This window comes from Polyodon spathula, chromosome 3 (genome assembly GCF_017654505.1).
Source record: "Polyodon spathula isolate WHYD16114869_AA chromosome 3, ASM1765450v1, whole genome shotgun sequence".
Classification (NCBI taxonomy): domain Eukaryota; kingdom Metazoa; phylum Chordata; class Actinopteri; order Acipenseriformes; family Polyodontidae; genus Polyodon; species Polyodon spathula.
The window spans coordinates 85,772,077-85,796,588 of NC_054536.1; the positions used below are offsets into that span (position 1 = coordinate 85,772,077).

A 24,512-nucleotide genomic window follows, 5' to 3' on the forward strand; every position below is an offset into this window, starting at 1 on the left:
ATGTTTCTGAAAGGAGGATCCACCAAATAATCAGATATCCAATCAAAATGCTCCTATAAAGAACCTTTGCCCAAGCCTTCTTGTCATTTCTTTGTTTGGTCCTCCTCCCCCCCTGCCTCCACCTTTCAGCATGCTTGTTCAGGGTATTTCTCGCTGCCTGCTGGCTATAGCTGTCATAATCACAACACCACAGTTCAGCCAGCTCATGAGAGGGGGTATAATCACCCAGAGTGCCACCTGACCTGCCGCTGGCTATATCTGTCACAATTACTACATCACAGTTCAGCCAGCCCACAAAAAGGGAGGGAAGGTGGCCCAGAGTGCCACTGATCCTGCTGCTGGCTAATTGCCATTAATCAATAAACATTAGAACACAGCCAGTACATGGGGCAGGGGAAAGTGAACCAGAGGACCACTTGTCCTGCCCGCTGGCAATAGCTGTCATCAAGCATAATTATTGATCTCACAGTCATCCAGCACACGGGCTGCTTTAGACTAGGCCATGGGCCAAAAAGTATATAACATCTCTTGAACCTTCTGTGAAACGCAATAAAGAATCAGTCAAATCAATGGATATCTCCATTCTGAATGCAAGCGTCCACACAGCTGCTAAGAGAGGCAACTTTCCCAATTGGCTACATTATTGCTGTGCATTGTAGCCCATCATCACAAAGTAGCAAGTGTAAGGAAGGGAAAACTGGTTATAAGTCCCATATACTCACATAGAGAAGCAGAATTTGGAAAGCAAAGCATTGCAGTCATGAAATGTTTGGTACACAAAAGCACTTTGTCATAGAAGTGCTAAATTTAGTAATATGCTAAGTGGCCATGCCATTCTATCTAAGCGCCACCAGGTTGTATAATTTTAAGATTTGTAAATGTGAGCTTTAATAATATACACAAAAATGAGCAATTTTCTGCTTTCCTAGTGTATCACAAAGTGAATAGATTATGTCTGTATAGGCAGTGCCTTCAGATGTGAAGAGTTTCCTTTGCCTATACAAGAAGCAAATCACAACCCAACCCCCCCCCCCAAGTGTGTATATATATATATTTCTTTAATATAAGCCGTTCCGTGACAAAGTCTACTGTGGTAGCACACTCTCTGATTTGTAAATGTAACGAGTTCATTCAACTGCAAAGTAAACATCAATCAAGCATTTTTATATACACAATACATAGAAATGTGTTATGTTATTCATTCTACTCACCCATTTGAACATTACAGTTAAGCCCAGTTCGTAAGGTTTTGAGTGTCGCCGGAATTGATTTTTTTTGTTATGAAATTTTCTTTTTTTGTAAGAGTAATAATTAATTCTAAATATGCCCCTAAGATGTTAATTGTAGCTTACTATGATTTCTCAATAAATGAACAGTCTCTGTACAATTATCAACATCAACATTCAGCAGACTGGACAGCTGCATAAACGGCCAGAAATTACAGTTAACAGAACTGTTTGTTCCACCTCAGCTAACTTATGAATGGACTGCTGCAGAGTAAATACAGGTCTTTGATTGGTTGATCGTATCAGCGGTATGGCTTTAGGAAAATGTAAGCATGACTTTCAGAGCAAGAGTGCCCTGACGGAGATTGGCTCTTCGAGTGCAGCTGCTCACCCCTACACCCGTAATAGACAGCAATCTATGGAATAGATTAATAAAGCAACAGGCCACAAGATGAGTGGATGATGTATTTATACAATTAATTTACAGATGTGTGACAACACACAGCAAAAACAGGCAGGACCCCCCCTCCCCTTTTCATCCTTCTCTCAATCTTCATTTCTATACTTTGATGGCACACATTGGATGCAGATATGCCTGTGGAGCAGTGAAGAACACATATAACTGTATATGTAAACACACTACCGCTGTCCATCATATCAATACAATACTCAGTGATCCGCCCATCCAGGGGGGTTGGGATTCTGTACTATTGTACGTTTGTACTATTGTACCCAACTCCAGAGTGGACTGTTACTTCGACTATTTGAGCCAGCGGTGTGCAGTTATTGGAGCTAACGCATTGCAATTATCGCGCAGATATTGGTATATTCAGATGAATTAGGGCTTTCGCCCAGTTCAATTTTGATTGTGCTATGTGCATATTGAATGTCCACCTAGAATACATTTGCATCTCATGTTTCAAATTACCGATACATTACCATATGCTAATAGGACCATATTAAAGGATTATTAAGCAGTGTGCTGGACAGAGGTTAGTGCATGTTTCCACACTCGTCTGTTGGGCATGGGAATACTCTATAAACGCCACTTGATATGAACATGTTATAATGTTATGGAAACAAAAAAAGAGGCCTATTGCTTGTATGTTTTTGCCGCAAATTGACTATGGTGATGCAGTATATAAACTGGACTGGCTATATCATGCAGCATTGAGGTACAATACAAATACGAGATTTAATACTCATCATTGTATATTATGTGATTTGCTAGGCTGGCTTTACGCAGGTTGAAGCACTGGTATATTCTGGTATATATGGCTATTCAATGTAAATTATATGAATATACTTATTTAAATGAATACTGGATAGCTTCCCATAGTAACCATAGCCTCAGATCTCATTCTTTTTTGCATTTTAAAATCCCAAATGTGCGTACTGAGGCTGGTAAAGGATCCTTTGCTTATTATGCCCCATGGTCCTGGAATGAGTTCCAGTCCAAACTACAGCTGCAGACCCAGATATCTTTATTGCAATTTAAGAGTAAACTGCATGATTTCATGACTGAAAGTTGCAATTGTTTTAAGTAATTGAATTACATACTTTTGTGTATTTTGGTTACTGTTTTAAATGTGATTTGCCTGTGTCTTAATTGTATTTTATTGTGTACTTGTTCTTGTTGTCCTTGCTGCTGCCTGCTTGGCTATGTCACACTTGTAAAATAGGTTTTAATCTCAATTTGACTACAAGGATAATAAATAAATTATATATATATATATATATATATATATATATATATATATATATATATATATATATATATATATATATATATATATATATAATCTCCTGGTATTGACTGTTGATCTACTAAAAAACTAAAACTAAAAATAGGAAGGTATTGCATAGTCGGCAACCAGTTTGGGGTCATACACGTACTAATATATTTGTGCACAGTTTTTGCCAGGCTTTGTTGGGCACAAAAGTCATTGTCTTATATATTATAGATTATAAAACGACGACTTGTGTGTCTAGAAAAAAAAAAGTTTTTCTGAATAATGTGTCTAGAAGGGCTAGTATTCCGATAGTATTCTAATACTAAGTGGGTATTCGGTATCACGTTTTCGGAATACTGGTATCCAGAATACGGACGGATTTGGAATATCCTGTTTACATGGCATGGAACAGCAATTCAAATTTCCCACTATTCCGAATACAACTGGAATCCTGATAGAACAGGACAAGTGGAACAGGTGCCCGGATAGCAATATGGGTGCAGTCAATTGCACCTACCACACGCGGCAGGTGCACAACCTCATAAAAACCCTGCATTATCTCCTCACTGTTTGCTCTGGTACTGGGGAATTTAATATGTTCCTCAGCATGTCGCAGCAACGCGGTTATGTAGCGGTCGAGGTGGCGGGACACTGCTGTCCCAGTAGCAAGGATACACAATCAGACAGAAACTACCAATTGCTCAAACAAGGCATGACTGCGCAGGTTTGTTCTGGCAAGGTCATCATGCAGCATGTGGCATAGATGAGTTGAGATGATACCTGGACACGATTTGCTCATTGCTTAGCTCCTCATATGTGTGCCGAGGCCGGTGCACCCTTTCAGCATATCTTCGCCTATGTTGGGGTTGCTGTTGCTGGGTGTGCCTTGCATCATTCACATCCACACGTCAACGGACACGCTGCATGCTACCCATGTTTCCCATTGTTGTTTGTTTGTAGTCAGTGCTGGAATGGTAGTGTGTGCGGAGATAACGCAGTCCTTTTACAATCCTTATTCTGCGCATCTTGGCACATACCTTCGAATGAATATACCAGGATCACACATATTGTCGGCCACTCCCCCCATATTGCGCGATGCATACATTTTATTTCTGCACAGCGTAGAATGGATTGTGATGTGCAAAAGGACGTTTTGAAAATGGCAACTTGGCACAATTTCGGCACAAAGGCCATTTTCGAAGCGCATACCCCTCTGCGCGGTGCACAAACCCTTTGAAGATCTGGCCCGATATGTATGTTTTCAATCGATTTATGGTTGAATAAATAAATAAAAAAAATGTAATAAGTATGTAAAAATATAGATAAAATATAATATAAATATAGAATAAGCTTAAACAGTAAAGTAGTTGTAAAAAATTTTTACTTGATCCTACATGCAATACAATACAAACTCTGATGCGTTGTTTGCAGGATGAGTAGATAATAAAATATTATTTTAAATTGAAACTAAATTATTTCAGCATATTTTCTTTAATTCTCTCATATTTGTGTCCATGCCTCCACCAGTAAGTAAGCCTTCACCTGTTGTCAATAGAATACATACTGTGTGCAACTTCAGACCTCTTGCTATACACAATCTGTATGCTAATTAGAATTTTTCCGACCGGTATTTTTGCTTCTAATTAGTTAGTAAATAGGGCATGACACTTTGGGAAATACCATGCCAGTCATCTCAAATTACTGCTAATTAGTAAATGAGGCAGTTATATTGGACATGCATATGTAAATGTTAAGCTAATTCACTTGTGTTGATAATTGCATTGACTTTATTCAAAAGAAATAAAAAACCTTAAAAAAAAAAAAAAAAAAAAAACTGTTTAAATAATCCTGGTTAGCAATATTGAAGTAGACATGGCTTTCTCTTACTGGGTTATAATTTTCTTTTTAAATGATTTCAAGGTTGTCACATCGAACTATGTGATGTCGAGTTTAACCACATGGCTTTGTTTCCTCTCATCAAAAGGTCCAGGCAAACCTCCGTGATTGAATTAAGAGAAGCAATAAACCCTGAAATCTGAGACAGTTTTTAGGCTCATTTCCGTTTTGACCTTCACAGTTAAGGTAGCCCAGTACTTTGTAATTTATATAAATTATAATATATCATGGCACAGTAGTTTTAAATCAGAAAAAGGTATTTTGTCAATCTATAATTATGGGTATATTTAATTACAACTTTGCAGAACATACTGTATGTGACTAGACATTTAAATCACTCCAACTATATCAACATTTAGACATAGGAGCTTGCCCAAGCTGCTAGGGCAAGATTTAATTCATTTTTTTTTACACATTATTCACTGATGCAAACATATTAGAAAATTCACTTTGCTATGTACGCCATCCATTTTAAAAGTTTGCCAAGTATTCGCAATAGTCTCATATTTTTCCTGGGGTTATAAACTGCATTTAGCATAGTTTACCATGATTTGTCACAATGCTTACCTATATGTTAACATGCCTCCACGGTGCTTTATTACTCTTTACTATGGTTTTACTGTGATAAACGGGGTGAGGCAATCCATCATGTCAATTACTATCATCAATTGATAGCTGTCTGGATAAAGTGATATACTGTATTATCAAAATGCTTTAGATTATTGGATAACACTTTAAAACAATGGCTGCAAATTCATATACATTTAACTGGTGAATTAATTAACCATGTGATCTGACAAACTATGGGTTCCAACAGCGTCCACTTTGGGTATCTTTGTATTTGCATTGTGTTCCTTGGGGCTTGTTTTGGGTTGGTATTAAAATACATCATTTTTTGTACGTATGAATGAGGGAGATATACCCATTCAAGTGACTTTAAGCCACTCTGTATACAAGATGCATAAAAAGTGTCAAAGTAATGTTTCTAATGGTGAAGCTCCTGTCATGATAGTCAGTCCCCCTAACCTCCTGCCCCCACCCCCCCCATGACAGATTCTAGCATAGGTCAGTGGCACAGAGATTTATAATAATATTGCTGTAGCAGGGGAGATCTGTGCTGGCGTGTTCACAGTACTGCAGGAAGAGGGCTGCAGTCGTCCAACAACCGCCTGTGAGTCATGGCAGTGACATGGGGAGGTGGGAAAGTGGGTGTGTGGACTTTCCCCCTCTCTGAATGGCTGAGAGGCGAGTCTTGGGAGATTGCTAGCCCTATAAAAAATGCTCTGCTGTTTCCTCAGGTCGGCCCTTTAAACGCGCCGAGAGTGCGGAAGCGCTGGTCGAGGACCGAGAACCAGTTGGGAGAAACCGACACCGAAACTGAGTGTGTCAGAGCGAGACAGTGAGAGCGGGGAACCCTTGGGCAGACCCCGGAGTATTGTAACGGAGCAGGCTAGTTAGCCGGCAGTGTAGGACGGTGATCCGGGTCGCACGGGTAGCGGCGACTGGGATATAGCTGTCAAGTGCAACACCTTTTCTTTGTAGTTTTGTTACTGTTTTATTTTCCCCGTTTCTTTGTGCCTTCTGTTTTAAATTATTGTTTTGAAGCACCTGCAAGGGTGCCGGTATTGTGTACCATCGCTTGGTATGCCCGTGGTTCTGTTTACCATCGTTGGCAGCGCTATTTGCGGGATAAAAAGAAAAATAGCACCCTGAAATAAAACTGGGCACCTGTGCGGTGTTGCCAAATTCACCTGTCTGCCTCCTGTGTCAGTGAAATACCCACCACCCTTCCACAATTGCCCACAGCAGTCTTTGCATTTAGTTCCATGCACTATAGACAGTGATGTCTACAAACTCACATGCACATGAAGTTATTTCCAAAAGTTAATTGATTAAGAAGGATGGGGGACTAGACCTCCCCTTTAAACAAAATATTGAATCACACACATATGCATCTGATTCACTGAAAAGCCGCAAAGGTCCTCATTGCTATCCACCATGGAAATCCCTTTGCCTACTGTGCTTTTTTGTACATTTATATGCATGACCTTCTGAATAAAGGAAGACCAGAGAATGATATTTTGGATATAAATAATACATGTGGACTTTCCAGGTCTGGGACTCTAGAATGGAATGTTCCTTTTTTATAACTGTGATGTCATCATACCATGACTGTATTTCTTTAAGATTTTGCATGGCATATCTGAAGGGTACAGTGGCTTGCGAAAGTATTGACCTCCCTTGGCATTTTTCCTATTTTGTTGCCTTACAACCTGGAATTAAAATTGATTTTTTGGGGGTTTGTATCATTTGATTTACACAACATGCCTACCACTTTGAAGATGCAAAATATTTTTTATTGTGAAACAAACAAGAAATAAGACAAAAAAAACAGAAAACTTGAGCGTGCATAAGTATTCACCCCCCCAAAGTCAATACTTTGTAGAGCCACCTTTTGCAGCAATTACAGCTGCAGGTCTCTTGGGGTATGTATCTATAAGCTTGGCACATCTAGCCACTGGGATTTTTGCCCATTCTTCAAGGCAAAACTGCTCCAGCTCCTTCAGGTTGGATGGGTTCCGTTGGTGTACAGCAATCTTTAAGTCATACCACAGACTCTCAATTGGATTGAGGTCTGGGCTTTGACTAGGCCATTCCAAGACATTTAAATGTTAAACCACTCGAGTGTTGCTTTAGCAGTATGCTTAGGGTCATTGTCCTGCTGGAAGGTGAACCTCCGTCCCAGTCTCAAATCTCTGGAAGACTGAAACAGGTTTCCCTCAAGAATTTCCCTGTATTTAGTGCCATCTATCATTCCTTCAATTCTGACCAGTTTCCCAGTCCCTGCCGATGAAAAACATCCCCACAGCATGATGCTGCCACCACCATGCTTCACTGTGGGGATGATGTTCTCGGGGTGATGAGATGTGCCGGGTTTGCGTCAGACATAGCTTTTTCCTTGATGGCCAAAAAGCTCAATTTTAGTCTCATCTGACCAGAGTACCTTCTTCCATATGTTTGGGGAGTCTCCCACATGCCTTTTGGCGAACACCAAACATGTTTGCTTATTTTTTTTCTTTAGGCAATGGCTTTTTTCTGGCCACTCGTCCGTAAAGCCCAGCTCTGTGGAGTGTACGGCTTAAAGTGGTCCTATGGACAGATCCTCCAATCTCCGCTGTGGAGCTTTGCAGCTCCTTCAGGGTTATCTTTGGTCTCTTTGTTGCCTCTCTGATTAATGCCCTCCTTGTCTGGTCCGTGAGTTTTGGTGGGAGGCCCTCTCTTGCCAGGTTTGTTGTGATGCCATATTCTTTCCATATTTTAATAATGGCTTTAATGGTGCTCCGTGGGATGTTCAAAGTTTCTGATATTTTTTTATAACCCAACCCTGATCTGTACTTCTCTACAACTTTGTCCCTGACCTGTTTGGAGAGCTCCTTGGTCTTCATGGTGCCGCTTGCTTGGTGGTGTCTCTTGCTTAGTGGTGTTGCAGACTCTGGGGCCTTTCAGAACAGGTGTATATATACTGAGATCATGTGACAGATCATGTGACACTTAGACTGCACACAGGTGGGCTTTATTTAACTAACTATGTGACTTCTGAAGGTAATTGGTTGCACCAGATCTTATTTAGAGGCTTAATAGCAAAGGGGGTGAATACATATGCACACACCACTTTTCTGTTATTTATTTTTTAGAATTTTTTTAAACAAGTTATTTTTTTCATTTCACTTCACCAATTTGGACTATTTTGTGTATGTCCATTACATGAAATCCAAATAAAAATCCATTTTAATTCCAGGTTGTAAGGCAACAAAATAGGAAAAATGCCAAGGGAGTCAATACTTTCGCAAGCCACTGTATAGGCCAGGCCGACTTGGCTTGATTAAACATAGCACCATACCATAAAATTCATTTCTTTAGGTGAAGAACCATCATCTTACAGAGACAAAAACATTCTGTAATCTGTCATTTCAGCATTATAATAGGATATTCTGTATAATCTAAGAATGAACCCATTTCTGATTTTATCAGTACCCTATTGATGACACAATCTGTTATCTGCAAATGACCCCAAACTAGCAGACTGAGAGGATATTATACTGGAAATGTCTGCAGAGCTTCAGCAAAGCTGGTCCCTAGAATATCAGTAGCCCTGGTAATCATGGGTTTTGATCACATTAATAGTAGGTACTCCAGTCCATTTGCCTTGAAGTATATTTAGTTTGCCAACAGCTAATGGGGCCGCTGCGTGGGATGCCTTGATGTAACAGAAAGCTTTCGGAGCTCAATTCATTTCAGGTTGCTTGTTAAATACATCACATGGCTTCAGGTTTGTTTGAAATTTTATTGCCATGAAATTCAAATGGCTACATGCAAAAATGTGTCTAAAGATCTTTTTATTTTAGTCTGTTTTAAGATTGCTTAGGATCGCATTAGGTGTCATTAAGCACAGAGCAAACAAAATAACTAAAAACAATTAGTCACATTTTTTTTGCTGCACACCTTATGGTAAACATGTATTTCATTCTAATGGTATTTTTGTCACAGCTATTAGTGAGAAAATAATTGTTCCTTTTTAATTTCACTGCTACCCTTACTGTAATTTAGAAATTATATTGAAAATATGTGTGTTGCTTCTGATAGGAGGGAGTAACTCACACACCCTCAAGGCAGATAAGCCAGAGATGACGATCTGAGAGGTGGCATTTTTGAAAATCTGTGCCAGGGAGAAGGTTCCTGCAGTGGGACCTCCCTTATAGTGGGAGCAGTGTTGATTTGTCTTTTTAATACTACAGAAATGTACAAAAGTGTGGTGATAAATAAGCAGGTCACTTTACACTTACAGTGGTATGTAGAGCAAATTACTAGCATATAGCATGCTTGTCATTTTTTGATTATTTTTATTATAGTGGACATATATTATGGAAAGATTTAACTGATACAATCCTGAAGTACATTTCTGTGTTGCAGTTACACTGACAAGAAACCAAGTTTAACTACAAACATGTTTCATTTTACATAAATAACACAGTGTAACAAATGTATTTATTTTTTTTGTTCCTGGGTAGTAAGTGATATTTCCTAATTGCTTATGCCTCAAAAGTATAGAAAATGGCTATTATTCCCCACAAACTTTATTTTTGTGACCAGGACAGTGATATTTCAAAATATCACTATTTCCAATGGGAAAACGGGCACATGTCTTTTCGTTCACATAAAGCCAGAAAAAAACAACATATGAATCCAAATTAACATGTATTTATACTAAAGTAATACAAAAATGACTACAAAAGATTTAGAAGTGAGCAGTTTTTCGAGATTTACGATTATACTGTAAATTTACACTTACTACCCAGGAACAAAAATTGTGTTACATAGTGTAATTAACTCATTTTTTGAAAAAAGTCCCAAAATTGAATATTATGCACCAGTAAAAAGAACTTGGATGACAATCAGTAATAAAGCTAAGACTACAACATTACATTTTCTGAGCTGATCAAGTTCCAAGTAAAGCAGCCTAAAGTGGATTCCCTTTAAATTATAATGGGGCTTAAGCATCTCTGAACACACTGTAACAGTGTCTTCAGCAGCTTTACATTTACTTACAACAACTACCTCTGCTTTTGGCTTTGAAACACTTGAAGTAGCTGATGCTATAACAAACTCTATAGCATAGTGTTTCAGGGGCAGGATCAATCCCTAGTCAAGCCCCCTTTCTTTTTCGTTTGCACTTATCCCCATCATTCCCACCCATCCCAATCTCTGCAACTGCATCTCATTACTGAACCTTGGCTGAATAACACTGCAGTTAAATACATCACACTGCTTTAGGTTTGTTTGAAATTGTATTGCCATGAAATTAAAATGGCTACATGCAAGAAGGACTAAATTGCATGTAAAAAACATTTGTATTAAGATTGTTTAAGATCGCATTAGGTTTCATTAAGCACAGAGCAAACAAAATAACTAAAAACAATTAGTCACATGCTGGGATCTTTGGAACAAGTCTCTCCTGGATGTCCTCTTACCTATCCGGATGCATTCAGTTTGTGGTGTTGCAAACCCAGTCACTTGTGGTGTCCCCCAATGATCTGTTCTTGGGCCCCTTCTCTTCAATATCTACATGATTCCCTTAGGTCACCTCATCCACCAACACAGCCTCATGTTTCACTCCTATGCTGACAACACCCAGCTCTACTTAAAATTTGACCCTGGAAGCCCCTCCTTAGCCATGGTCCAGCTCTCGGCTTGCATTCAAGACATCAAAGCCTGGATGTCTGCCAATTTTCTTCAGCTGAACACCAGCAAATCTGAACTCCTTCTAGTAGGATCTAAAACTCAACTTAAGAATCTAAATATATCTGCCCTGAACCTCGGAAACTGTCTGCTGCTGCCTTCCCCCACAGTACAAAGCCTTTTTGTACTTCTTGACAGCAGCCTCTCCTTTGATGTAGTCAAATCTTCCTTCTACCATCTTCAAAGAATCTCCAAAGTCCGTCCCTACCTTTCCCTCCCAGATGCAGAGATACCTTTCATGCATTTGTCTCATCTTGACTACTGCAACTCTATATGGTGGTCTCCTGGTATGCACCATAAACTAACTGCAGCTAGTCCAGAATGCCGCTGCCAGGATCCTTACCAGATGTAAAAAACGTGATCATATCAGCCCGTCTTGCCCAGCTGCACTGGCTACGTGTAAAGTTCAGGATTATTTTCAAAACTCTACTGCTCACCTACAATGCCCTTCATCACACAGGTCCCGAGTACCTCCTCAACCTGCTGACTTGCTATGTCCCTGTCCGCAAGCTGAGGTCCTCCGACTCAGGCCTGCTTGTTATCCCTAAGCAAAAGTGCACCACACTTGGAGAACGCTTGTTTAGCTTCATGGCTTCGACTCTTTGGAACTCTCTCCCAGCTTTAGTGCGTGATGCTACCACCATCGCTCCCTTTAAATCAGCTCTCAAACCCACCTGTTCTCTTTTGCTTTAAATCAACTCTCAAACCCACCTGTTCTCTTTTGCTTTCTATGCTCTTTAAGCCTGATCTCTGCTATTAGCTGCTGTGTTACTGCTACTATTTCACATATTCACGTATCATATATTATGGATTTTCTTGTTGTTACTGCACTTTGTAAAGCACTTTGTGATGGTGGTCCACTATGAAAGGCGCTATGTAAAATAAAAATTGAAAAGATTGACTGACACAGCTGATGTGCTGAAACTGTGCAAAATGTTGTCTCATATTTAGGGCCTTTAAAAATTCATGCCAGAATTTACATGAACAAACTAACCTGCACTTAAGTCATACATATCCAACCAGCTGATATAAAGAATAGTTAATTAATTAACATATTACTGGCTAATTAAAAAAAATGACCTAATAAAAAGGGACAACTACGACCACTACGAGATTGATGTGCAGAGTAAACCTCTAGCTTCTGGAAAATAGTCCAGCAAATCAAAGTCTGGTCTGTGCTTCACATTCCTCCCATCTGAACTAATAATTTGTTGAGATTGACAATCTCATCTCTTTTCAATCTGTTTAATAAACTGCTCAGCGATAATCTGTAGTTTTATGACCAAAATAAAGTAGAAATAAAGTTATGGGATGATTGTTTAATTGTTGTATATTTCCTTACTTAGTCTAAACTGACATTGTGTGGCTGTAAGACTAAATTACAGGTGAGCAGATGAGGCACGAAAAAGTACAGGACCTCTATAATACAAAACATACCACACATGACACGTCACCATATTACTGAATCAATCACAAAAATGAAGATTGTAATTGTTTAAATAGCTTGTTTGTTAATGCTAGAGTGCTGGCGACTCAGATTCTATGGGCTAACACTACTAAGACTCTTCGGCATGATTTATGTCTGCACAATAAAATCTGCAGGTTATTATTCTTTATTTGATATTTTATTACTTCTTTTAGATGGCATACCATGTGAATGTAGTTACTAGGATATTTGGTTAGCAGTGAATATGTTACAATTAGCATCTGCGAGGCCTGCTCAACTGACTAATGCAAGCCATTTCAATCTTTTGCTCAAGACACCTAAAATCCATCATCTATAGCAATTTATTTCTCTTGATGGATATAAGTGAATGGTTTAATATGAAGGGACATACCCAATGGTTGCTCATTTAGAGATGAACAGTATGCATGAATGTAATATGCAATAGCAAATACAAAGCAGTGAACTGCCTATGAATCCTGAAAAGATAAAGCATGGATGGCATAATTCACACAGAGCAATATCTGTGACTTAGCGGGGTTGGGGTTCTTAAGCACTGGAAAGTAGTCTCAAAGTCTCTCTAAGGTGGTGGTGGATACGGTGAAGAACAGACAGAAAAAGAAGCTGCTTGACAGCCTTGATTATAAAGCTTTTTCATTGTAGGAATAAAGATGTTTGGCAGGTTTTTCAAATCAATAAAAAAAAAAAAAAAAAAAAAAAAAAACATCTGGAGAACTAGAGTTTATTATTATATTTATATATTTATTATATATTAGTATATGTATATTTATACATATTATTAGACATACTGTTTCTATAAATGCATAACATAATTTGATTTATCTACTGTAACTTGTCGCACTTGTCGAATTCCTCTGAGTGAGTGACATTAAGCTAACCATTAGAAATCCCCATAAAGGATGAACGCTTGTCTGACTGGCTGATCAACTAAGTGACAATGAAATCGAGTTATACCTGATACTAAAAGTGACTGACAACCAATACCAAGTATAAACGATACCTGTGAGGCGGCCACCTTTAAACATGCAAACTCTGTTGTTTAGTTTACTACGAATAAACATTTAGAAAATCTATAAACTCTGAACTAACATGAAGTAGCTGACAAGCCCATATAACTTTCCCCTGATATATTTTTATATATGTTGCAATCACAAACCGACTCATTGGCATTCCAATTCATTATTAAATAACTTAGCTTTTTTTCACAAAAACTGGCTGGAGATATATTCTTTTTTACATTATTGCGTGCCAGAATTATGATTATCAGAGCAGAATCTGTACCAGACAGATGGATGTCCCCAGTCTATCATAGTTTTTACTGCTGACTGTAAAATAAAGTTAATTATTTTCACATTTTAAAAAACATGGCAACTGCGGTAGTTTGTGAATTAATTTACTGCCACATTTCTATAAAATGAAGATTTTTTTCTGACTTTTAGTAGTCACATCTGTAATTAATTTGATGGCATTAGTCTGAGCAGCTTTAATGCCAACCTTAATACCACTTTGCTTTTTAAAGTTTAAAATGTGTTTTCATCACAGTCGTGGTTAGATAACAATAGTACTACAGTCTTTAAAACAATTTTTGAAATAGGAAATACAGGGAATGAGGTCGATTCCAAGGATAACATACTGTATTTAAATGTAATATATATTTAGATGTGGTAGCTGATGAAGTAGCATTCCAGAGAGATGGTTTTATGGCTTAAGTAATGCAGCCTTCAATCCAAAACTCAAAAGAATTCAGGTCTGGAGCTCAAAACAGACTCAATGGCTGAGTTTCAAATTTCTCCCTGAAAAACAAAAGGTAGCTATATATAATTGCATCTTAGCCCATACTGAAAAAAAAGTTCTAAATAGGTGATGTTATGTCAAAACGTCATTAACTATGGGATGTGACGACACATTTGTGACTTTCTCAGTTTTTTTTTTTTTTTTAATTCTCTCTTTAAACTTTTGACTGACGTTTTTTTATTCCAAGCACTGAAAACGAGAATCATTCTGACACCAAGAAAACAAAAACGCAACAAAGAAAACTGCCTTCGATATAAACCTTTTGAAAACATATCTAGAGCAGATAGGAGAGACTGGAGACTTGCAAGACATTGGTATCAGTGAGCTCGATGTTCATTTAACCAGCTGTGTATTCAGTACAGAGAAACAAGACGGGATGGTGAGAGACACCTGTGGGAGTCTAGACCGCTATTTATTATCAACAGAACCACCTACTGTACAGGAAGAGAATCAATTGCTGCCTCTAGGAAAACACATGCAAATCCTGTTAGGTGACAGCACTTAGGCAAAAAGAATGGAAATCAGGCATCTGTTGAAAAAGTGTTGCTATTGAGGACTTTTACTTTACAAAAATAAAACATAAGATGTTTAACAAATATCAGTCTACAGTCAAACTTTTGCCTGCCTTTGGCAGCAACCACCTGAAGTTCTTTCCTAAGCCCCAGCCTCTACATGTCTAAACAAACAGATGTGTTGCAGCCTTTTTATATACACCTGCATCATTTAAACCACATTATTGTAATTGATTGAACAATCAAGACCCACAGTTGCCTCAATTTCAGCTACATTCTCACATGAAAATTAAGTATTTAAATCACGGCCCAAAATTAACCCTTTCCTGAGAACAAAAGTAATACATTTAATACATTTAAATATGAAAATAAAGATAATACTGTTAGTGATGTAGTTGGTGGAATAATTATGTGCATTTATACTGTAGAATATGTGAGTGAATGAAAAGAAGTAACAGTACAAAATAAACAGGCTGTTTTACATGAAAAATATTCACAAAAATAAACCCTATTTGCATGGGAGGGTTTTTCACCCCGTCACAGGACCGCATTCTATTTTTACATTCCCTGCACTGACTGGCTAAGCTAGAGGGACTTATTCCCTAGTATATGCCCTGAGAATGTTTGAAACTGCATCACAAAAACAAATCAAACAAGGTCACTCCAGATCACACCAGTTTTATTTGTAGCAAAATGCATGTAAATGCCAACCTTTTTGATAACATGTTAATTGAAGAATGGTTAGTCTAAACTTCCAAGAAAATAATACAAGCACCTCAACTTCATCTCGGGCCCCATTACCCAAACAGTCCATCATGCCTGGAAAGGCCCTCTGTGTCAGGTCTTATTGCTTACATTCATGAGGCAGGAGCTAGGCCTGCGTATAGGGACTACTATAATAAACAGACTAAGTGTTTGTGACTTTAGCAACAGAATAGGGGTTTCCCCTTGACTACTCGGAAAACCGCCTGTGCTGAGGTGAGGCTGAACCGATCGACCGCCAAGGCCTGGATGCGAGGTAACTTCCACCGAGGGGAAATTAAGGAAGGATACAGGATGAACTAAGGTCTCCCTGGCTTACTGAGAGGCTGCATGTTGAGCCTCGCGATCTATGCAGGGAGAAAAAAAGCGCTGGAAATGAGAATAAAGAGATAAACACATAAAGAGGGCCAGGGGTCTACCCCCCAGCTGTTAGAGCCACCTTTGATAAGTTGAGTTAATGACTACCTTGAAAGCTGGGAGCAAGTTTTGCTCTCTGAAGAGGGAGACTGGCACGGGTGCAAATGAATAGATTTAAGCAAAAGAATTAAAAATGAAATGTAGTTAGAAAGGTTTTGGCTGGGGGTCCCCTCTGACCAGCGGGAACCTTCCTCTCGGAGGGCAAGACGACATTGTCGGCCTCTAAGATTGGGAAGTGAGCTTCACTTGACCCCAGAGGACCATTGCAGAGGTGACCCAGCAAAGTGGAGGAGGAAGAGAGGATAGAAGAGACTGAAAAGCAAGACAAGAATAAGTTGGCTAAAGTTTAAATAGGGTGACTAACTGACAGATATTTTAGCGGGATGACACAAGGGGGGAGCCCCAGCTCCAGCCCCTCGAAATACACATTGGTTCTACATACAATAAATGCAGGATTATTCAAATAAATATTTTGCACCTAGTAAAATTGATACAAAGAAATATAAAACTAGTTTGTATGCAGTGTAAAACATTTGATGTCTACAATATTAATAATGTCATAAAATTACAATAGTGTTTACCCACCTCATTTATTTACATTTTTTTTAACTAAAACGATACTCTTAGTTACACATGCCATCATAACCAGGGGTTCACATAACTGGTATGCATGCAAACCAATAAAGAAAAATGCAGACTTCCATATTGTTCTTTAAGACGCAAAGGCGTTGGTTAGTACATTTTTAACAGGAAGGCATTTTTCATAAACGAGAGAGAGTGCTCATGCTTGCAAGGTGAGTCATACCTGCCCAACTGCTGGGATTTTCCTGGAGACTCAGGGTCTCCAGGCTCTGTCAACGATCTTCGGTAGGGTTCCAATTTAACTACAGTCCCCTCCCTTGTTATCATTGGCTGCTTCTTGTTTATATTAAAATATGGAGCGTGATAGATGGAACCACTCCAGTTCATAAGACCATTTTCTTTTAATGGGCATTTAAAACAATGTTTGAAAGATGTTGCATTTACCTAACCATTTTACTTAAAATAATATATTTTTAGCCCTCAGTTATATCCATATATAAATACTGTTGCGCCGTCAAGATAATGTGTTTAGCAACACTAATAAAGTGACAAAGTATTTGGGTTTTTGCTTTTGAATCGCCCAGGGTGACAATATGGAGGTAGGATACGGACATAAATATAGAATGTACGGTGATTTGTTGAAGATTGGAGTAACCAGCAATCCGCACTCCTACTAAAACAATCAGAAACTATTGTTGTGGTCTCTAACAGTGCCATCCCAATTGTTTTAACTGTCAGAAGAGGAGGTGGAGCAAGACCTGGATGATAACCCCTAATTTTGAGGCGTACCAAACAAATTCTCCTTAAACTCATGTGAGAACCTAATTTTAAAAGTTATGTGAGCTCTGATCATAAACTTACACATTGATAGCTGTAGCAAATGGCATCTATGAGCATTTAATTTAAATGTACTGTGTATGTGGGAAAGATCTATATTATTGATATTACCAGAAGTTAAAACAATCTGGCCCATCTTTGATCACAGCACAATGTGCAACGGAAACTCAAATTCCATTTAGAAAATGATTCAGACAGTAGATGCCCGCTGGAATGTCAGACCATCAACTGTCAATCAAACTTCAAATCAGTCTGTGCAAGTGCCAGCTTTTTCATTTTGACTTGCCGTAATGAAAGCTCAGTTCACATCCATTGGACAGCAAACATTAAACAAATGTATTTTATTATCCACCAAAACTAGCTATTCAATACTTTGCACCAATGAAAGCAACCAGTCCTGTACCCTCAACTGCCGAATCAGCCAATCACAGCCTGTCAGCTCGACTGGAGCACAGCATCTTTCAACAACAACAACAAACCAAGACAAGTGCCCTATCGATGAAGGCTCTACAGTGTGGTAATTCACCAAGACTGGGGTTATGTGTCCCGAGCCGAAGGCACGAGGCTTACGTTTTTAGATTTAACTAAGGAATGTGAACAACAGAAAGTCAAGTTATTAATCTTTTTGCTAAATCAAAAACAGATGAAGACATAAATATCATTGCCAGAGATTTGTTTTTCCAGAAGTACTCAGGAAAAGTGCAAGTGGGCTGTAAGCTTGTTTGAACAACAATTAAAAGAAAGACATGCAAAAGCTGAGTTTAAATCTAACGTCTGTGTAACTGATGTAGATTTACTAAGTGACATTGAAATAGCAGCTGTTCCTGAACCTGTCCAGAAGATATGTGAAATAAAAATGAGAAGGGGGTGTTATGTGGAAATTAATTTCTAATTATGACCACTTGTTTTATGAAAGGAACCTGCTTAAAAATCATTTGTGGTGATGTAACTGACACACACATATAAAAACTCACTTACAGAAGTACCACATTGCCCTCAAATTATTCAAATAAAATTATAATGTAAGTGAATATGTGTAGTGACCTGGGAAGCCCTAGATCATAAGAAAAGCTGCAATGGAATACGGTAATGCAAGTGGAATTTAGTTAACTGTTAATACAATTTACTGGCATGCAATAAAATCAAGTTAAAATTATACTTACAGGATTCCTTTCCACTACCTTTGGGTTGCTTACAACTGTAGTGAGGTGTACAATTGTAAAAACAGAGTTTAATACATAGGAACAAAACAAATTCTTGTGGAGAGTTATCCTTTGGCAGCTGAGGCTCCTGAAAAAACAAGAATATTTACAACAGATTAATTTCTTAGCAAAGTTCTAATATAGAGTAGTAAACTAATTAAAATGTTAATTCTTAATCGGAATCACTATGCTTGGTGACAGTCACAAGGCAAATCTGTATTTGGTTATAATTTAGTTTAGAACCTTCTTCTATTAAAATTTCTGTTTTTTTTTTTTTTTTTTTTAAGATTTTAGGCCTCGTTCTCTAAACGGCGGTAAATGAGCAGAATTACTGCGTGGCAGAGGGAAGCCACACCGTGAGCAAAAAATATCCAGCAGTAGCTATATTCACTAAACTAATTATTTGAACAAATAAAGAAAGCTAAATGATTCATTTGTAAGTTGTCACATTTTGTGGAATTCAACACACACAATTATGCATGAGGTTAACACACTCTGTATTATAGTATATAAATAAGGGACCTATGAAGAAAAGGTAAGTATGGTGCTGAGCTGGTCACAATGACAGCGACCAAGGAAGACAGAGTGAGGAATCTAAAGTTTACAGACCAGGAGCTAAATGTATTAGCAGAAGAAGTGGTTGGGAATTATGAAAAGCTTTTTGGTGCTGAATCAGTGAGAATATTAACTTCATTGAAACACTGAGGACAAAATAATACGATCCGTAGGAGGAGGGAGGGGGTTTTGTCCCAAATTACAGAGTCCCGCGAGACAGTCAAAGCAGAGACAGTAATTGTTAATGAAACAATTATGTTTAACTCTGCAAATCAAATAAGTGTTTGTTCAACTTGATCTCCCTCTGATTTATTTTGTAATATTGATCTTAAGTCAGCAAAGCACTCGCTCAGTCAATTAAAAGTTCTCTATTTGCATTTCAAAAGGTGTTTGCTGAAACATCACTTTTTTAACATTAGATGCTGTTTGATTGCTTGTATTTATGACTGCACCTCAACTCTCACTCTGTATATTCATTCATTAAACATTTACAGTTTATTTTGTGTATTTTAAAGCTATTTTAAGCATAGCCTACTTACTAGTACAAGGTGACTATATAAATGTATTAATATAGCCAATAGTGTTGCATATACACCTGCCTCATAATGTTCACATATCCCAGTCTGTCTGAGGATGTACGAGTACATCGTAACATTGGAACTCGAGTCGTTATTGAAACAATCTTTAGAAATGAAACAAACTTTTGCTGGTAACAAGAGTTGTTTAGCAGACAAAATAGACAAATTTTTTTTTTTTTTAAAACAACCTTGAATGACATATTCAGCAACATCTTAGCTGCAAACCTGAAATGACAAAACCAAAGCTTTTGTGTTTTTCTTTATAAAAGACACTTTAGGGAGATGCTCTCGTCTGAGTGTGTCACTGTTAGGGATAGCTCCAGAATTCTGGATTTTTTTCATTAAAAAAACTTTGTAATATTTAATTGACCAGCTGTTGTATTGGTATTTTCGCTGCACAAAGGCCTCCACTAATTCAAATGTGCTGACATTACGTGCTTCTCCACTTCCTGTGCTCTTTTTAAACAATCCTGTGATTGTGACCTGCTTGTTCACTGATTGTTTAGCCTGAACTTCAAGTTGGATTTTCTTGTTTTTCTGTACTGCGCTGTCAAGATGCTTGTCAATAGAACATTTTCTTAGATGATCCAAAGAGACATTACAAGTTGAGCAAAACAGAATGCCACCATCTGCATGCAATGTCCCCTTTTCTTAGCTTTGATCTTCTGTTGAAATGAATTAAGCTTGTTTTGATTTGTCAGCTGTCTGCATTTTATAATGTTAATCATACACTGCAAGCTAATAAACCAACACCATTTAAACAACCATTTTAAACTTCCATCCTCTGACTCACATGGTACGTCATTGTACAGTATGAGGAATTCACCAATCATGAAGCCATTTTTTGTTTGACCCTGTTGTCGTAGTGACCAAATGCAAGGCATTGATGCCGGACCGTGTACAGCGACTGTAGTGCTGTTTTTACTTGATAAAAGTGTGAAATTAACAGGGGAGGTGAAGAGTAATATAAAATACTGTAAGGAAAGTAAAATGCATAGTTTTTAAGGTTGGCAGTCAAATACACGATTCCTGTGAAATTTGTGATATCATGAATTTTCCGGGCCCCTGCATAGAAGGCTAGTATGATCTGTGCTCAATTTGTATCTAGTTATTACCTCCTCCTCTCACAGCCCTTAACGTCTGCCTGATCTGAAACATTCTCTCCCTGACTTCTTCTAGCTGTCCTGTGCAGCTCTTCTGCTGGTTCTGTGATACCGCCGGGTTTCAATAAGCGCTACTTTTACTCACGCTGAGACGTAAAGTTAGCGCCCATACGTGAATATGGTTTGCATATCAAATACCTCCCTTGCTGTATTTTGTGACGTGTTTGTATACATTTCCATGCATTAAGATTATATTTAAATGAGTTGAACCCTGCCACTGGTTAGTGAGTACAACACGCAGTAAAAGGGCTTACTGTTATCGTGTTACTTGTTACCAAAACATGTTACTGCTGTTTTTTTTTTTTTTTTTAAACAAAAACATTTTAATGACACTGAACAGGATGGCTGGTGGTGACGTCAGACCCGGAAGTAGACAGACACAAACTGGGATGAGTGAGGCGCTGATGCGTGGTTTATTATCACATAAAAGGCTTGAACAAAACGAAAACACAAAACAAAACAGCACATTTTTCAAAACAGACAGCCAGCACGAGTAGCAATTGTTATTATTCTTTTCAGTTTCTCTGTTACTCACGTTCCGCCTCTGAACAACCATCCCGTTTTCAGCCAAAACTGAACATATTTTATATTGTGGCCGATAGATTAACTGGCTATCAATTATCTAGTTTATCCCCCGATCACATTCGGCACAGGCTTTCTCATATTCGTGGTAAACAGCCAGTTTGTCAATAATTACTTGATGTTGACTACGCATTCGCATGATGTTATCTGGATTGCACACTGATGTTAAAGTTAGTGCTCAGTAAAATAGTACAATGGCTAAATCTATAATAACTTGGGTTATGGGCTGAGCATTGCAAATTAGGAGGTTAAGAGGTTCATTAGTTTGCACCATGTTAAAAATCAAACCTTTTGAGCATATGGAAACAGGATTTTCACCATATTAATCCTCTGAGCTTCATGTATGGCAGATATTTGTAATCACAGCATCTACATCTGGACTGAACATCACAGAAATTAAAATGTGAAATGTGAAGCAGGTTGTGAATTACTTGAGGAAAATGTAATATCCAGTTTTCTACTAGTCTGTTTTACCGTTGTATGGATGGTTTTAGCTTTTTATTTTAACCCCCTTTGAGAATAGTATGACCTGACCACCTGTAAGGATCCTGCTCTATAGAGTACACTCATAAAAAAAAAAAAAAAAAAAATATATATATATATATATATATATATATATATATATATATGCCTTGCAAAAGTATACCAATTCTCTCATATTACTGAATTACAAATGATACATTGAAATTTCGTTCTGTTCGATATTTTATTTTAAAACACTTAAACTCAAAATCAATTATTGTAAGGTGACATTGGTTTTATGTTGGGAAATATTTTTAAGAAAAAAAAAAACTGAACTATCTTGCTTGCATAAGTATTCAACCACCACACATTAATATTTGATAGAGCCACCTTTCGCTGCAATAACAGCTTTAAGTCTTTTGGGGTAAGTATGTACCAGCTTTGCACACAGTGTCGGAGTGATTTTGTCCCGTTCTTCTTGGCAGATTTGCTCCAGGTCGTTCAGGTTGGTTGGACGACACTTGTGGACCGCAATTTTCAAATAGTGCCAGATTCTCAATGGGATTGAGATCAGGACTTAGACTGGGCCACTGTAGGACATTCACCTTTTTGTTCCTGAGCCACTCCATTGTTGCTTTGGCCTTGTGCTTGGGATCATTGTCCTGTTGAAAGGTAAATTTCCTCCCAAGCTTCAGTTTTCTAGCAGACTGAAGCAAATTCTCTTGCAGTATTTTCCTGTATTTTGCTCCATCCATTCTTCCTTCAATTGTAACAAGATGCCCAGTCCCTCCTGATGAGAAGCATCCCCACAGCATGATACACACCAAGTGTGCATAAAGTGCCACGCGATCCAGGATTTGCATAAACTAGTAAATATGCTAGAAATGGAGCTGGAAGAAGTGAGACAGCAACAGGATCTTGAGGAACTGGCACACCCACAATTCATGGAAGTCTGCATCACCCCTAACAGACTGAAAGCCACCAGGGAGATTGAAGGTCAGAACAGCTGGGTTCAGGTAGGCAGAAGCAGGGAGAAAAAGAAACTTCGTCAAACACAACCACCAGAAATCAAAACAACCAACAGATTTGAGTCACTTCAGAATTTTGATGAGCAGAACCAACAACAAGAGAATGAAAGGAACAACATCCAGGACCCTATTGACAGTGGTGACCAGACAGCAAAAAGAAGGGAGGTCATGATTGTTGGGGACTCCATATTGAGAAACACAGCAAGTTCAATTCGCAGTTTGGACCCCCTTACTACAACAGTGTGCTGCCTTCCGGGAGCCTCGGTCAAGCACATCACTGAAAACGTGGACAGGCTCCTAGAACGAACAGGAGACGACCCGGTAGTAGTCGTCCACATCAGTACAAACAACATTGGAAGAGACAGACCAAAATCCCTGCAAAACAAATTCAGAGAGCTAGGCAGGAAATTAAAAGAGAAAACCAAAACTGTGGTATTTTCTGGTATACTACCCGCACCTTGCAAAGGACCATATGGACAGCTGGAAATAATTAATCAAAACGAATGGCTGAAGACGTGGTGCACACGGGAAGGCTTCACCTATCTTGATCATTGGACCACATTCTACAACGAGGACTATCTGTATAGACGGGACGGACTGCACTTAAATAACAAGGGAACCAGTCTACTTGGAGAAAAAATCCTCGAGCAGGTTCAGAAGCATTTAAACTAGAAAGGAAGGGGGGAGAAATCAACAAAAAAAAAAGAAGGGAGACCGCATCAAAACAAGAACAACAACTCAGGTAAGACAACCATTAAATGTATTTATCTAAATGCTAGAAGTATCAGAAACAAAATTCTAGAACTTGAAGCTACTGCACTAACAAGTAACTATGATGTGATAGGTGTTACAGAAACGTGGTTGTCTGAGAGTGATGGGGACGAATATAATATTTGTGGGTATACACTGTATAGGAAAGACAGGCAGGACAGAAGAGGAGGAGGGGTAGCGCTATACATAAGAAACAGTCTTGAAGCCCAGGTGTTAAACCTGGACAAAGAAAATAAAGCCGAATCAATATGGGTCAGAATAACGGACAAAAATTCAAAGGGCATAATAATAGGAGCATGCTATAGACCGCCAGATTCAGACGGTGAGCAAAATAATCTGTTATACAATGACATTAGAAATGCGTGTAGCAAAGGAGAAGCCATACTAATGGGGGATTTCAACTTCCCCCAAATAAAATGGGAAAACCCGGTGGGTAGCACGAAGGATGAAATTGAAATGGTGGAAATGACAAATGACTGCTTCCTAACACAATTTGTCAAGGCACCAACTAGAGGGGAGGCATGCCTTGATTTAGTCTTTTCAAATAACGAAGACAGAATAACTAAAACAGAGGTCAGAGAACCACTGGCAAACTCAGACCACAACATGGTCTCATTTGAAGTGTTTTTTAAAACCCCAAAAGTAAAGAC

General features: G+C 38.4%; 1 protein-coding gene across 1 annotated transcript in view; it reads right to left on the reverse strand.

Moving 5' to 3' along the window:
• LOC121313551 (calcitonin gene-related peptide type 1 receptor-like) overlaps positions 1 to 24,512 on the reverse strand; it is an 88,335-nt gene that overhangs the window by 10,206 nt on the left and 53,617 nt on the right. Inside the window, exon 7 of the mRNA XM_041246232.1 lies at positions 18,685 to 18,811. Coding sequence (XP_041102166.1) covers positions 18,685 to 18,811 — 127 coding nt within the window. The remainder of the gene's footprint in view (positions 1 to 18,684; positions 18,812 to 24,512) is intronic.